General features: G+C 41.7%; 2 protein-coding genes across 4 annotated transcripts in view; one reads left to right on the top strand and one right to left on the bottom strand.

Annotated features, from left to right (window-relative positions):
• Nucleotides 1-12,810, bottom strand: part of alpk2.L (alpha kinase 2 L homeolog) — a 62,383-nt gene extending 49,573 nt beyond the window's left edge. The window contains exon 1 of one of the 2 annotated variants that reach the window (XM_018266668.2): nt 12,639-12,810. The gene's annotated coding sequence lies outside the window, so the exon portion shown is untranslated. Of the gene's footprint in view, nt 1-876; nt 913-12,638 lie in introns of those variants that run through there. The other variant, XM_041569896.1, reaches the window with a different exon arrangement.
• A 96-nt stretch (nt 12,811-12,906) lies between these two features.
• Nucleotides 12,907-13,635, top strand: part of malt1.L (MALT1 paracaspase L homeolog) — a 53,294-nt gene continuing 52,565 nt past the window's right edge. For both annotated transcript variants that reach the window (XM_018266660.2, XM_018266654.2), the window contains exon 1: nt 12,907-13,108. In XM_018266660.2, coding sequence (XP_018122149.1) covers nt 12,957-13,108 — 152 coding nt within the window. In that variant the 5' untranslated portion in view covers nt 12,907-12,956. The remainder of the gene's footprint in view (nt 13,109-13,635) is intronic.

Below are 13,635 nucleotides of genomic sequence, written 5' to 3'. Positions count from 1 at the left end.
ACTTTACTGCAGATTATGATGTCACTGACATAAGATTGAGGAGGATGTCGCTTCATCTTATCAATTCGCCAGGTCTAAGGTGGTGAAGGAAACTCTGGCGAAAGAGGTTACGTTCTGTAAAATTTGCACTTTAGTGAATTTGCGGAGTAACGACCGTTCGGATGAGCGAAAACTCGCCTGGCAACAGGGTGCGAAACTGCGATAGCGACAGTCTTTTTCTCTAGTGAATTGTCCTCTACGCCTGTTAGCAAATTGCCAGTCACTGCAGTTGGGATTTCTGGTGAATTTTTACTAGCGACGGTTACTTCGCCCCTTTAGTAAATCTGCTCCATGGAATCCACAGCCTGCATGACTTATTAGCAATAATGCATGCTGCAGACTGAACTGATTTAGGGAGGAACTCCGCGATGAGGCCCGAGCCAACACGTCGCCATGCGACGAAATGCATGCAATTTGTCTGATGTTCTGAAGATAACAGGAAGTGAAGGAGAAATCGCAAGTAAGAACTACATTTATCCGACTTTCTAATGAAAACGCTTCATCCGACAGTCAGTCTATCTTCAGAACATCCGACACGTCGCATGCGTTTCGTCGCATGGTGACGTGTCAGCTCGAGCCGTATCGTGGAGTTCCTCCCTTATGTGCAGCCATGCATCTAAATGAATTGCTAATTAGCCATGCAGGCTGTGCATTCCAAATGTGTTCGGTTTTAAAGGGGTGAGGTGGCAACCCTACTTAGAACAGTGGTGATAAGGATAACAATTTTTACCATGTTTTTCAATTTACACTGAAAAGAAAAAAGAATATTTTTTTGTAAAGGTAAACACCTGCAAGATCCTAGGTTGTCTGTTTGTGCTATTTGTGTATATACGGGACCTGTTATCCAGAATGCTCGGGACCTGGGGTTTTCCGTAATTTAAATCTCCATAACTTAAAGGGTTGGTTCACCTTTCAGTCCTAAGTAATTTTTAAATTAGCCTTCATTTTTTACTTATAGTTTTTTTATTTGCCTCCTTCTTCTGACTCTTTCCAGCTTTCGAATGGGGGTCACTGACCCCATCTAAAAATCAAGTGCTCTGTAAGACTCCAAAATGTATTGTTATTGCTACTTTTTATTACTCATTTTTCTATTCAAGCCTCTCCTATTCATATTCCAGTCTCTTATTCAAATCAGTGCATGGTTGCTAGGGTAATTTGGACCCTGGCAACCAGATTGCTGAAACTACAAACTGGAGAGCTGCTGAATAAAAAGCTAAATAACTCAAAAAAACTACAAATAGTAAAAAATGAAAACCAACTGCAAATTGTCTCAGAATATCACTCTCTACATCATACTAACAGTTAACTCAAATGGGAACAACCCCTTTAGAGGGAGGGGGATATCCTGTCCCCTGATTCTGCTAAAAGCAAGTGAATGGTATAGTCTAAATTGGGGAGCAATATCCGGGGGCACACTGGGGGGGCACACTGTACTGTCTGTGGGCTCCAGTTCAGAACATTAGAGAGAACATTACACGCTGTACAGTACTTTTTGTACAGAAAGAACTGATCGCTATTATGCAACAGTTACCAGCATCTGTCACAGGATTTTGGCCCCATGCCCCAGGCATTTTTAAAGTGGTCCTGAATATGAGATGATTAACTGCACATGCAAGTTATACGAAAATGCAGAAATTATACCCCCGAGTTACATTATAGACACAAAGGCACATACAGTATAATATCACGATCAGGTACAGGTATGGGACCTTCTATCCAGAATGCTCGGGGCCTGGGGTTTTCCGGATAATGGATCTTTCTGTAATGTGGATCTTCATACCTTAAGTCTACTAAAACAGAATTAAACCCAATAGGCTGGTTTATTTCCAATAAGGATTAATTAGATCTTAGTTGGGATCAAGTACAAGCTACTGTTTTATTATTACAGATAGTGATGGGCGAATTTGCGCTCGTTTTTGACACCGGCGTCCGTTTTTTTTACGCCGGCGTGCGTTTTTTGTCAAAAATGTGTCGGCGTCCAAGAAGCGGACGCCACCGAATTTTCGCGCCCGTTTCGCAAATTTATTCACCGGAGGCGAAACGCGCGAATTCGCTGCAAATTCGCGCCTGGCAAATAAATTCGCCCATCACTTATTACAGAGAAAAAGGAAATCATTTTTAAACATTTTGGATTATTTGGATAAAGTGAAGTCTAGGGGAAATGGTCTTCCCATTATTCGAGGTTTCTGGATAATGGATTCCATACCTTATTTTCTGCACTGGTGCCTCTACCCCAGGATCTGGATCTACAACCCTTTACAATCTAAATAGGCTGTCTCTAGACTTAGGGGTTCACCTAATCCTGGTGGGTTTTTACTTAGCACTTCTTTACAAGATGTAGATCAGCAGAGTACCCCAGGAACCCAATCCTGCAGAAAGACTGTTCCCTTTTGTACATACAGGTATGGGATCTGTTATCCAGAAAAACCTATATCCAGAAAGCTCTGATGGCTGTCTCCCATAGGCTCCATTTTATCCAAATTATTACATTTTTTACATATGATTTTTTTTTCTCTGTAATAATAAAACAGTAGCTTGTACTTGATCCCGACTAAGATATAATTAATCCTTATTAAAACCAGCCTATTGGGTTTATTTATTTATGAACATGATTTTTTAGTAGACTTGAGGAATTAAGATTCAAATTACAGAAAGATCCATTATTCAGAAAACCCCCGGTATCAAGCATTCTGCATAACACATCCCATACCTGTATTCCCTATCCGGCCAAAGCGTTATGCCTCACAGCCCACCCTTCCCCCTTAACATCCAAAGAGGAGCCCCCTGGACTGATGAGTAGAAAGGCCATGTCATTGACCCCTGTAGCAGAGCTGAGCAGAGTATTAGCTAATTAGCTATGGTTGGTGGTCTCCAGAAACTCCATAGCAGCTATGGAGTCTCTGGGGACCATCAACCCCTACAATGTACTGGAGAAGGGCGCCCCTTGCTGCTAAAAAATAAATACTAAGAGGCACATTTATCAAAGGTTGAATTTGTTGAATTTGTTTTTAAAAACCCCCCTAAACTCCAATAAATTCTAAATTCGACCAATCGAAATTTATAAATAAAAATTTTGAATTTTTTTTTGACTGGAATCGACCCGAACACTCAAATCGTATTCCATTTGAATTCAATTCTGATTTTAAAAACTTGATTCAAATGTCAGGTAGGCTGCAAACTACTCCAAATATATCCCTGGACCGCTCCCAATACACAGCAATTCGGCAGGTCTTAGGTGGCTAATAGTCGATTTTTGAGTTCTTAAAGGGCCAGAGTATGATTAATCCCTTAAATCAAATTCAAATTTTTTTAAAAAAAACTGAAATCCAAAACTTATCCTATAGGTAATTAAGGAAGTCCAACACATTCATACTTAGGGCAAATAGTGGGAAGATTTTAGTTAATCTGTTTTGTTTGTTTTGCTGTCATTGTTTTTTAATTAAAAGAAAAATTAGTCCTTAGCATTCACACTACTTATTTGTAACGGTAACTGTGGAAATGTGAATAGCACCACCCCATCCAAAAATATCGCAGATTTCACCCTTTGCGCATTCTCTTGCATTTGTTTGTGTAATTTGCATGTTGAAAAATGCACTCATAAGACTTTTATATAAATCAGTTTACTTACCTTGATTGTACTATTACAAAACAAATTGAAAAAATCAATTGTTTTAAAACAATTAAAATTTCAATTCGACCCTTGATAATTCTGCCCCTTAGGAGGTTATTTATCAAAGTCCGAATCGATCTCAATATTTTCTGCTACAAACTCCGATCAAATCCGCTCAGGTTTTTAACGCTTATTTATTATAACATTTTCCCGAAAATTTGCTTTGCACACAATTTCACAATTTTTTGGAATTTTCCCCTGAAAACTTCGGGGTATTGCACAAAACCCAGCGCACATCAAAAAATCATTGGGACTTCTCCCATGAACTTATATTCAACCTCGACAGGTCTGAGATGCCGGATTTTCCGAATCAGACTTTTCCATCCTCGGAGTTTAATAAATAACCCTCTAGTGTCTGCCTATAAAAGCAGTGTGTCAACAGGTACAATATCTGGGATGGGAGCAGAGTTATTGGGGTTCCTGATTACTGAATCATAGGAAAGGGGTCTGTGCAATGCTTTATTTGCAACCAGGGAGTTGCAGGATGGATAGGGGGTGTCTATCAGTGGCGTAACTAGATGTCTCTAATCCTGAAAGCAAATTCAATTTGAGCCCCAAAATATGTGTTAGTTGACTGGTTCTACCCAGATGTATTGAAGTTGCCCTTTAATTAGGGCCTTACTGGGCCCCTAAGACTCCTGAGCCCCCTGCAACTGCAGGGTCTGCTGTAATGTAGTATAGTAACTGGAGTGTCAGTGTAGTAAGGGGTGGAGAGGGTGTGTACAATATATCATTGGCAGTTTGGATGATTAGGGCAATGCACATAGGGGGATGTCTCAATAATCAGATTTAGATTGCAATGCAAAGAAATACCCTGAAATTTGTTGGTGCTGTGTAATATGTATATTAATGTGCTACTAAGACCCTGGGGATATGTAGAATACTGGGTAAATGTCATATACTGGTAGTTATTATAAGACACCCTGGGGTGAATATGCAGATAATAAACAGAAATAGTATAATTAAAGTAATTGCAGGTTATACTGGCTCTTTGTCTCCATCTAGTGACCAACCAGGGAAATATTTAAGGTAATATTAAATACCCCCCTTTTTATATGTATATTAGAAACTTGTTCGATGTATGTTTTCTAAAACAAATATGTATTCAGCTTTGGGATAAAATGACATTTAAGTGATGAAATATCAAAATGGGGAGAAACAGGTGGCACACAGCTAATTCCTATTGAAATACCCCAAGGCCGTGATATCCAATACTTGTTACTGAACATCTGTAAGACCTGAGGTCCCTGCACTAAAGACTCAGACTGGAAAGAATTAGGTGCTACTCTTCAATTATTTACTTTTTCTTTCGTAAAGTTCCATATGCAAAGTGAGTGGAATTTATAGAGAAAGGGAGAGCAATACATTCCCTGCAGGTCTGGTCTATTAATCAATAGCCAAAGGGCAAACTGTCTAACTGAGCCGTCTCACAGCCAATCACATTGTCTGAAGTCTAAATAAACACTCAAATATCTTAGGAATGTGTTTTATTTTTGAGAGGGGGGGGGGGGTGTAGAAAAACTACATTTGCTGCGTAAACTATAACTGCAAAAAACCTAGACCCCGATCAGCAAAAAAGTTACATAAAGTTACAGCAGTAAATTAATTATTCATTCCCTTGGCACTGGGTGAGAAGTCAGTGTTATAAACAATGTCATCATTCTTGGGATAATACTGCTTATAAATAAGATGTGATGTTTCTTGGTGCAGTGTCTATGCCCAAAGTGCACCCCCCCCCCAATATATCAGTGAATTCTGCCTAAAGAGAAGAGAAATAAACACAACTGGAGATTTTCAGAAGTGGCACAGCACAAACATAGAAGTAAATGGCATATCTATGTCACTGGACACCATGGAAATACAGTCACTGGCAGACTTTTATTATGTGCCGGGCAGGAGGTAACGTGCTATCCCACAACCTACTACTACTATAGGCACCATCTCTCCCTACTATCCCACAGTCACACTCCCTTCCCAGAGACTATTATCCACTGTTACTATAGGCACCATCTCTCCCTACTATACCTGCTATCCCACAGTCACACTCCCTTCCCAGAGACTATTATCCACTGTTACTATAGGCACCATCTCTCCCTACTATACCTGCTATCCCACAGTCACACTCCCTTCCCAGAGACTATTATCCCACTGTTACTATAGGCACAATCTCTCCCTACTATACCTGCTATCCCACAGTCACACTCCCTTCCCAGAGACTATTATCCCACTGTTACTATAGACACCATCTCTCCCTACTATACCTGCTATCCCACAGTCACACTCCCTTCCCAGAGACTATTATCCACTGTTACTATAGGCACCATCTCTCCCTACTATACCTGCTATCCCACAGTCCACACTCCCTTCCCAGAGACTATTATCCCACTGTTACTATAGACACCATCTCTCCCTACTATACCTGCTATCCCACAGTCACACTCCCTTCCCAGAGACTATTATCCCACTGTTACTATAGACACCATCTCTCCCTACTATACCTGCTATCCCACAGTCACACTCCCTTCCCAGAGACTATTATCCACTGTTACTATAGGCACCATCTCTCCCTACTATACCTGCTATCCCACAGTCACACTCCCTTCCCAGAGACTATTATCCACTGTTACTATAGGCACCATCTCTCCCTACTATACCTGCTATCCCACAGTCACACTCCCTTCCCAGAGACTATTATCCCACTGTTACTATAGGCACAATCTCTCCCTACTATACCTGCTATCCCACAGTCACACTCCCTTCCCAGAGACTATTATCCCACTGTTACTATAGACACCATCTCTCCCTACTATACCTGCTATCCCACAGTCACACTCCCTTCCCAGAGACTATTATCCACTGTTACTATAGGCACCATCTCTCCCTACTATACCTGCTATCCCACAGTCACACTCCCTTCCCAGAGACTATTATCCCACTGTTACTATAGACACCATCTCTCCCTACTATACCTGCTATCCCACAGTCACACTCCCTTCCCAGAGACTATTATCCCACTGTTACTATAGACACCATCTCTCCCTACTATACCTGCTATCCCACAGTCACACTCCCTTCCCAGAGACTATTATCCACTGTTACTATAGGCACCATCTCTCCCTACTATACCTGCTATCCCACAGTCACACTCCCTTCCCAGAGACTATTATCCACTGTTACTATAGGCACCATCTCTCCCTACTATACCTGCTATCCCACAGTCACACTCCCTTCCCAGAGACTATTATCCCACTGTTACTATAGGCACCATCTCTCCCTACTACACCTGCTATCCCACAGTCACACTCCCTTCCCAGAGACTATTATCCCACTGTTACTATAGGCACCATCTCTCCCTACTATACCTGCTATCCCACAGTCACACTCCTTCCCAGAGACTATTATCCCACTGTTACTATAGGCACCATCTCTCCCTACTATACCTTCTATCCCACAGCTACACTCCCTTCCCAGAGACTATTATCCACTGTTACTATAGGCACCATCTCTCCCTACTATACCTGCTATCCCACAGTCACACTCCTTCCCAGAGACTATTATCCCACTGTTACTATAGGCACCATCTCTCCCTACTATACCTTCTATCCCACAGCTACACTCCCTTCCCAGAGACTATTATCCACTGTTACTATAGGCACCATCTCTCCCTACTATACCTGCTATCCCACAGTCACACTCCCTTCCCAGAGACTATTATCCACTGTTACTATAGACACCATCTCTCCCTACTATACCTGCTATCCCACAGTCACACTCCCTTCCCAGAGACTATTATCCACTGTTACTATAGGCACCATCTCTCCCTACTATACCTGCTATCCCACAGTCACACTCCCTTCCCAGAGACTATTATCCACTGTTACTATAGGCACCATCTCTCCCTACTATACCTGCTATCCCACAGTCACACTCCCTTCCCAGAGACTATTATCCCACTGTTACTATAGGCACCATCTCTCCCTACTATACCTGCTATCCCACAGTCACACTCCCTTCCCAGAGACTATTATCCCACTGTTACTATAGGCACCATCTCTCCCTACTATACCTGCTATCCCACAGTCACACTCCCTTCCCAGAGACTATTATCCACTGTTACTATAGACACCATCTCTCCCTACTATACCTGCTATCCCACAGTCACACTCCCTTCCCAGAGACTATTATCCACTGTTACTATAGGCACCATCTCTCCCTACTATACCTGCTATCCCACAGTCACACTCCCTTCCCAGAGACTATTATCCACTGTTACTATAGGCACCATCTCTCCCTACTATACCTGCTATCCCACAGTCACACTCCCTTCCCAGAGACTATTATCCACTGTTACTATAGGCACCATCTCTCCCTACTATACCTGCTATCCCACAGTCACACTCCCTTCCCAGAGACTATTATCCACTGTTACTATAGACACATCTCTCCCTACTATACCTGCTATCCCACAGTCACACTCCCTTCCCAGAGACTATTATCCACTGTTACTATAGACACATCTCTCCCTACTATACCTGCTATCACACAGTCACACTCCCTTCCCAGAGACTATTATCCCACTGTTACTATAGGCACCATCTCTCCCTACTATACCTGCTATCCCACAGTCACACTCCCTTCCCAGAGACAATTGTCCCACTGATACTATAGAGTGAGGACGTGTATTTGGAAGCTCTGTTGAGCCTAAAGGATGGCTGAGAGAGCCCAGGCACGCCCATAAACTTTAATGCAATTGAACAAAATAAATTGTCGCCGGCGTCAAAATCCACGTTTTGCTAATTCTCTGCATTTTCAAATTTTTCAGGGATGCGAAACGCGACAAATTCGCCCATCACTAAGAAGGACTTAAAAGTCTTGGGGTGTGTGTCTGTTTGGTGCTGGTTTAAGGAGGGTTTATGGAGGAAAAACTTATGAAAGGCATTCGGTTTGATGCTGGCATGCTACAGAATAATGGACTGAATAATGGGCTAAGTATTAAGGCTTGATTCTTATTTTAAATTGTTACGTTTTTACTAATAAAACAATTCCATTCCCAGAGGCTACTATATTATATTACTATAATACAAAAGAGCCATGAATATCCTGTAAATTCTGTCCTTATTAGTGATGGGTGAATCTGACCCATTTTGCTTCGCTAAAAACGTTGAAAAGTCTATGGTTGTCAATTTTTTTTGTTGCACGAATCGGTGCGTCAAATTTCTTTTATTTGCCTTGCATCCATTTTTTTCATGGGTGTCATTTTTGAAACGTGGTGAAAAATTCTGCTTATCACTAATCCTTATAAATGGTGCTTAGTGATGTCATCGCTTATAATCGAGTTTAGTGATGTAATTTTTGTCACATGACTCACTGAAACTTGTGTATTATATAGTGAATAAAGTACCCCCTCTTGTAAAATATAAGGATATTATAAGTTGCAGAGGAGTTTCATGACCACATAAAAACATGAGGCCAAAGGTCGAGTGTTTTTATACAGGTCATGGAACAGCGTCAATTATTCTGAAGCATTTGTTACTGAAAATCCTGATAACTATAGGCTTGACCACAGCAGCAGTGATGGGCGAATTTCTTCCGTTTCGCTTCACAGAAGAATTTGAGAATTTCCCGCAAAATTTGTGAAACGGCGGAAAATTTGCGAAAAAAATCACGAAAATCTAAATTGATGCCCGCGTCCAATTTTGGACGTGTGTCCGGAAAGTCGATCAATCAATTTTGACGCTTGCCTTAAAGTCAATGGGCGTCCGAAATAGTGTTGACATGCGGCGATTTTGATGCAATAGACGCGCGTCCATATTTTCGGCAGCGAAATGTGGAAATTTGCAGCGAATTCGTGACGGGCGAATTTATTTTATTTAGTTAAAAACAATCCTGATCTATTATCATTAATAATTAAGGGAATTTACAATGCTGGGAAGACCGTTACTGTGACACACCCAACCCTGGAAGCTACTTAATAATATGAAGACATGAACATCCCTGCATGATAAATTAGATAATTGATAATTTCGCTGGTGAGAATTCGGCCGTCGGCGTAAAAAAAAACGTCCGCCGGCGTCAAAAATGAGACGCCAGCGCTGTTTCGCAAATTTTTTGCCGTTTCGTGAATTTCGTGGGAAATTCGCAAATTTTTTGGCGAAGCGAAACGGCGCAAATTCACCCATCACTACACAGAAGAAAGTGGTGCAGTGAGTGTAGTTTATATACAGTGTGTCTCTAAGTGATAATATAATTGCAGGAAAGAAATGTTCTGTGATCTCACCACAAGGCTTGTCATTAAACTGGCGGGGACAAAGTGTCAGGTCTCATTTATCTGCAGGGATTTCCCCGTATTTATCATGCAGGGATGTTCATGTCTAAACATTATTAAGTAGCTTCCAGGGTTGGGTGTGTCACAGTGACGGTCTTCCCAGCATTGTAAATTCCCTTAATTATTAATGATAATAGATCAGGATTTGTTTTTAACTAAATAAAATCAGGCTGTTTTTAAAGGGGTGGTTTACCTTTAAGTTAACTTTTAGTATGTTATAGAATGGCTAATTATAAGCAACATTTCAGTTGGTCTTCATTTTTTCTTGTCAATTCTTTGTCTTCTTCTTTTCACTCTTTCCAGTTTTCCAATGGGGGGTCGCTGAACCCCATCTAAAAAGAAATGCTCTATAAGGCTACAAATGTATTGTTATTGCTACTTTTTATAACTCATCTTTCTACTCAGTCCCTCTCCTATTGATATTCCAGTCTCTTATTTAAATCAATGCATGGTTGCTAGGGTGATTTGGAGCCTAGTAACCAGATTGCATATCTGCCAATGTTTAAGAAAACAGAAAGAGGGACAAAAAGTTCTGGAGACATTTTTGTCCAAGACCATTTTATGGCCACACCCCCTAATTACCATGTCCATTTTACAAAATTTGGCAGGTTATGGAAAGTTTAAACACATTTCTGGGAGTTTTAGGGCCATGTTTTATGTGTTATTACAGTTTTGCTTATGAAAGTAAATTGCCCTTTAAAGGAGAAGTAAACCCTAAAAATGAATATGGCTAAAAATGCCATATTTTATATAGTGAACTTATTGCACGAGGCTAAAGTTTCAGTTTGTCAATAGCAGCAATGATCCAGGACTTCAAACTTGTCACAGGGGGTCACCATCTTGGAAAGTGTCTGTGACACTCACATGCTCAGTGGGCTCTGATTGGCTGTTGAGAAGCTAAGCTTAGGGCTTGTCACTAATTATCCAGCAGAAAATGAGCTTCCCTGGCTGTAATATAAGCTGATGCTACAGGTTTGCTGATTATTAAATTCTGATGCTAATTGCACTGGTTTCTGTGCTGCCATGTAGTAATTATCTGTATTAATTACTAATCAGCCTTATATTGTGACATTTCTATTCTATGTGTACTGTATATTGTGAGTGGGTCCCTAAGCTCAGTAAGTGACAGCAGCACAGAGCATGTGCAGTGAATCAGCAGAAAAGAAGATGGGGAGCTACTGGGGCATCTTTGGAGACACAGATCTTTACTGCTAAAGGACTGTGGTTGCCTTGGGCTGTTACAGAAGCTCAAAACATAATGTACAACATTTTTAGCCTACTTGTTTAGTTCTCCTTTAAGTTGCAAGTCTCAGTTCTCCCAGGAGACTTAATTATCTTAAATTGTTACAAATGTATCAAAGTGCAGGTGCTGAGTTTTCTGGCCTCTCTACCTCTTATTTAATTAAACTTCAGAAACTTTGTCTGGTTGTTCAGTGCAGAAGATCAACGAGAAAGTCCAGACTTTCAGAAACAATCCGGGACGGCGGGTTGAGCTGTCAGAATTGTGAGCTGCTGAATAAAAAGCTAAGCTCCAGAAATTGAATATCTGCAAAGCTCAGCATAGCCGCACCCTACTAAGCTCTAAATAAACGAAATAAATGAGCTCTTAATAATTCTATACTTTCCTTTTTTTTTTTTGCTTATAGCAACTGCTTAATAACTGCTTAGTAGGGATGCACTGAGTCCATTATTTGGGATTCGGCCGAATTCAGATTTGGCTGAATACTGAACTGAACCTGAATTTGCACATGCAAATTAGGGGCAGAAAAGGAAAAAAGTGGAAAAAATTCTTCTTTTGTGACGAAAAATCATGTGATTTCCCTCCCGCCCCTAATTTACATATGCAAATTTGGATTCAGATTGGGTTCAGCCAGGCACAAGGATTTGATTGAATCTGAATCCTGCTGAAAAAAAGCTGAATCCCAGGCAGAATCCTGGATACAGTGCATCCCTACTTCTTAGTAAAGACAATACAATCCTATTGGGATTATTTCATGTTCAAATAATTTTAGTTGTCTACAGTATGGTGATTCCAGACAGGGCCGCCATCAGGGGGGGACAGGGGGAGAGTTGTAGGGGGCCCAGAGGGTAAAGGGGGCCCGGTCACACCACACTTACTTGATTAGCCGGGCCCCCCATCTTTCTGAGAGCTGCTGACTTTGGAAAGGCATGGACGTTTAAGGGGCCCTGGCCACCAATTTTCTCATAATGTGGGGGGGCCTGCTCACCAATTTTGGCCACCAATTTATTTTTCTCATGTAGGGTCCAAGCCACCAATATTTTTTAATGGAGGGGCCCTAGCTACAAATGTTTTTTATGGGGGGCCCTGACCACCAATATCTTTTTGTTTTTTAAATATTTTTTTTTGTTTTTTTACTGTGGGGTGGGGAGGGCTGACCTGTAGGTGGGGCTTGCAGTGGGTGCAGCCCAGGGGGCCCAGGAAATTTTTTTGTATGGGGCCCTGCGATTGGTGATGGCGGTCCTGATTCCAGATCCCTTATCCAGAAAAACGTAGATAAATTCACACCCATGTGGCAATTGCAGGGCTCTTCTACCTTTCATTAGTCTGTTGCTAATATGCGCAAAAATATATAGGTATCTGACCTGTTATCCAGAATGCTCGGGACCTGGGTTTCCGGATAAAGGATCCCATTCCTGAAGTGATAAATAAGGCTCCCTGAAAAGATCAGCAAATGCTACACGGCAGCTTCGCTTCTGTCCATGTCTGAGGCCCACATGCCCATGTCGGTGCACACGCTGCAGCTGCGACTTTCACTTTCTCTTGCTGCTGTCAAAAGCGAAAGATAATTAGCGACCAGCAGGTGGCAGCACAGAGCCGGCGCGACACAATCTGAATAGAGAAAGCGCAATAAAGACGCGAAGCAGGAAGGAGGCCGAGATATTGTGTAGCTGCTCGCAGACATGTCGGACTTCCAACAGTTCAACTCCCTGAATATCAATTCGCTACAGGAGCCCGTCCTTCAGAAACTCTGCGATTTGTTAGAGCAGAAAAGCGACAAAGGTTGGCGGAAACTCGCTCATGTGATCGCAAGCGACAGCCGCTTTAAAATCAGGTAAAAACGAACCTCTTTATGATATTGGGAACTGTCAGGGTTCTCCAGGCGCTGAAGCCAAAGGGGAAAGGATTTCACTACTTTGGGTGACACTGAGGGTGATAATCCTGGAAGTCAATGGGTCAGGCTAAACTTTGTAGCTGTTATTACTATTATTATTATTATTATATCGCAGGGAAGTGAAGCTGTAGAGGGATAAGATGCTTCTATGTGGGGGATTGTATGAACCAGTGACAGCTTCAGTGCGACATCCTTCAGGCTCAGCTACTACAGCCACTAGTGTGGCCTGACCCATTGGTGCCAATGAACTGTAGAAACCTAAAAAAAATGTTTTTTTTTTGTCGTAACAGGAAATGCCAATGTGAGCATTTTAACAATCTGCATTCATGACCAGTTTTCACTGGCTTTTATGTTATTTGCTCATGAAAGCAACTGTTGATATTGTCTGCACTCCTGGCTCTGACTCCTGAGACAATGTGGCAAGTCAGCTGACTTACTCCTGTTCCACAGTTGCTTCCCACAGTGCA

The sequence above is a fragment of the Xenopus laevis genome, chromosome 1L, assembly GCF_017654675.1.
Source record: "Xenopus laevis strain J_2021 chromosome 1L, Xenopus_laevis_v10.1, whole genome shotgun sequence".
Lineage (NCBI taxonomy): Eukaryota > Metazoa > Chordata > Amphibia > Anura > Pipidae > Xenopus > Xenopus laevis.
Note: the sequence above shows the minus strand (reverse complement) of the source record. Positions and strands in the feature narration are given on the sequence as shown.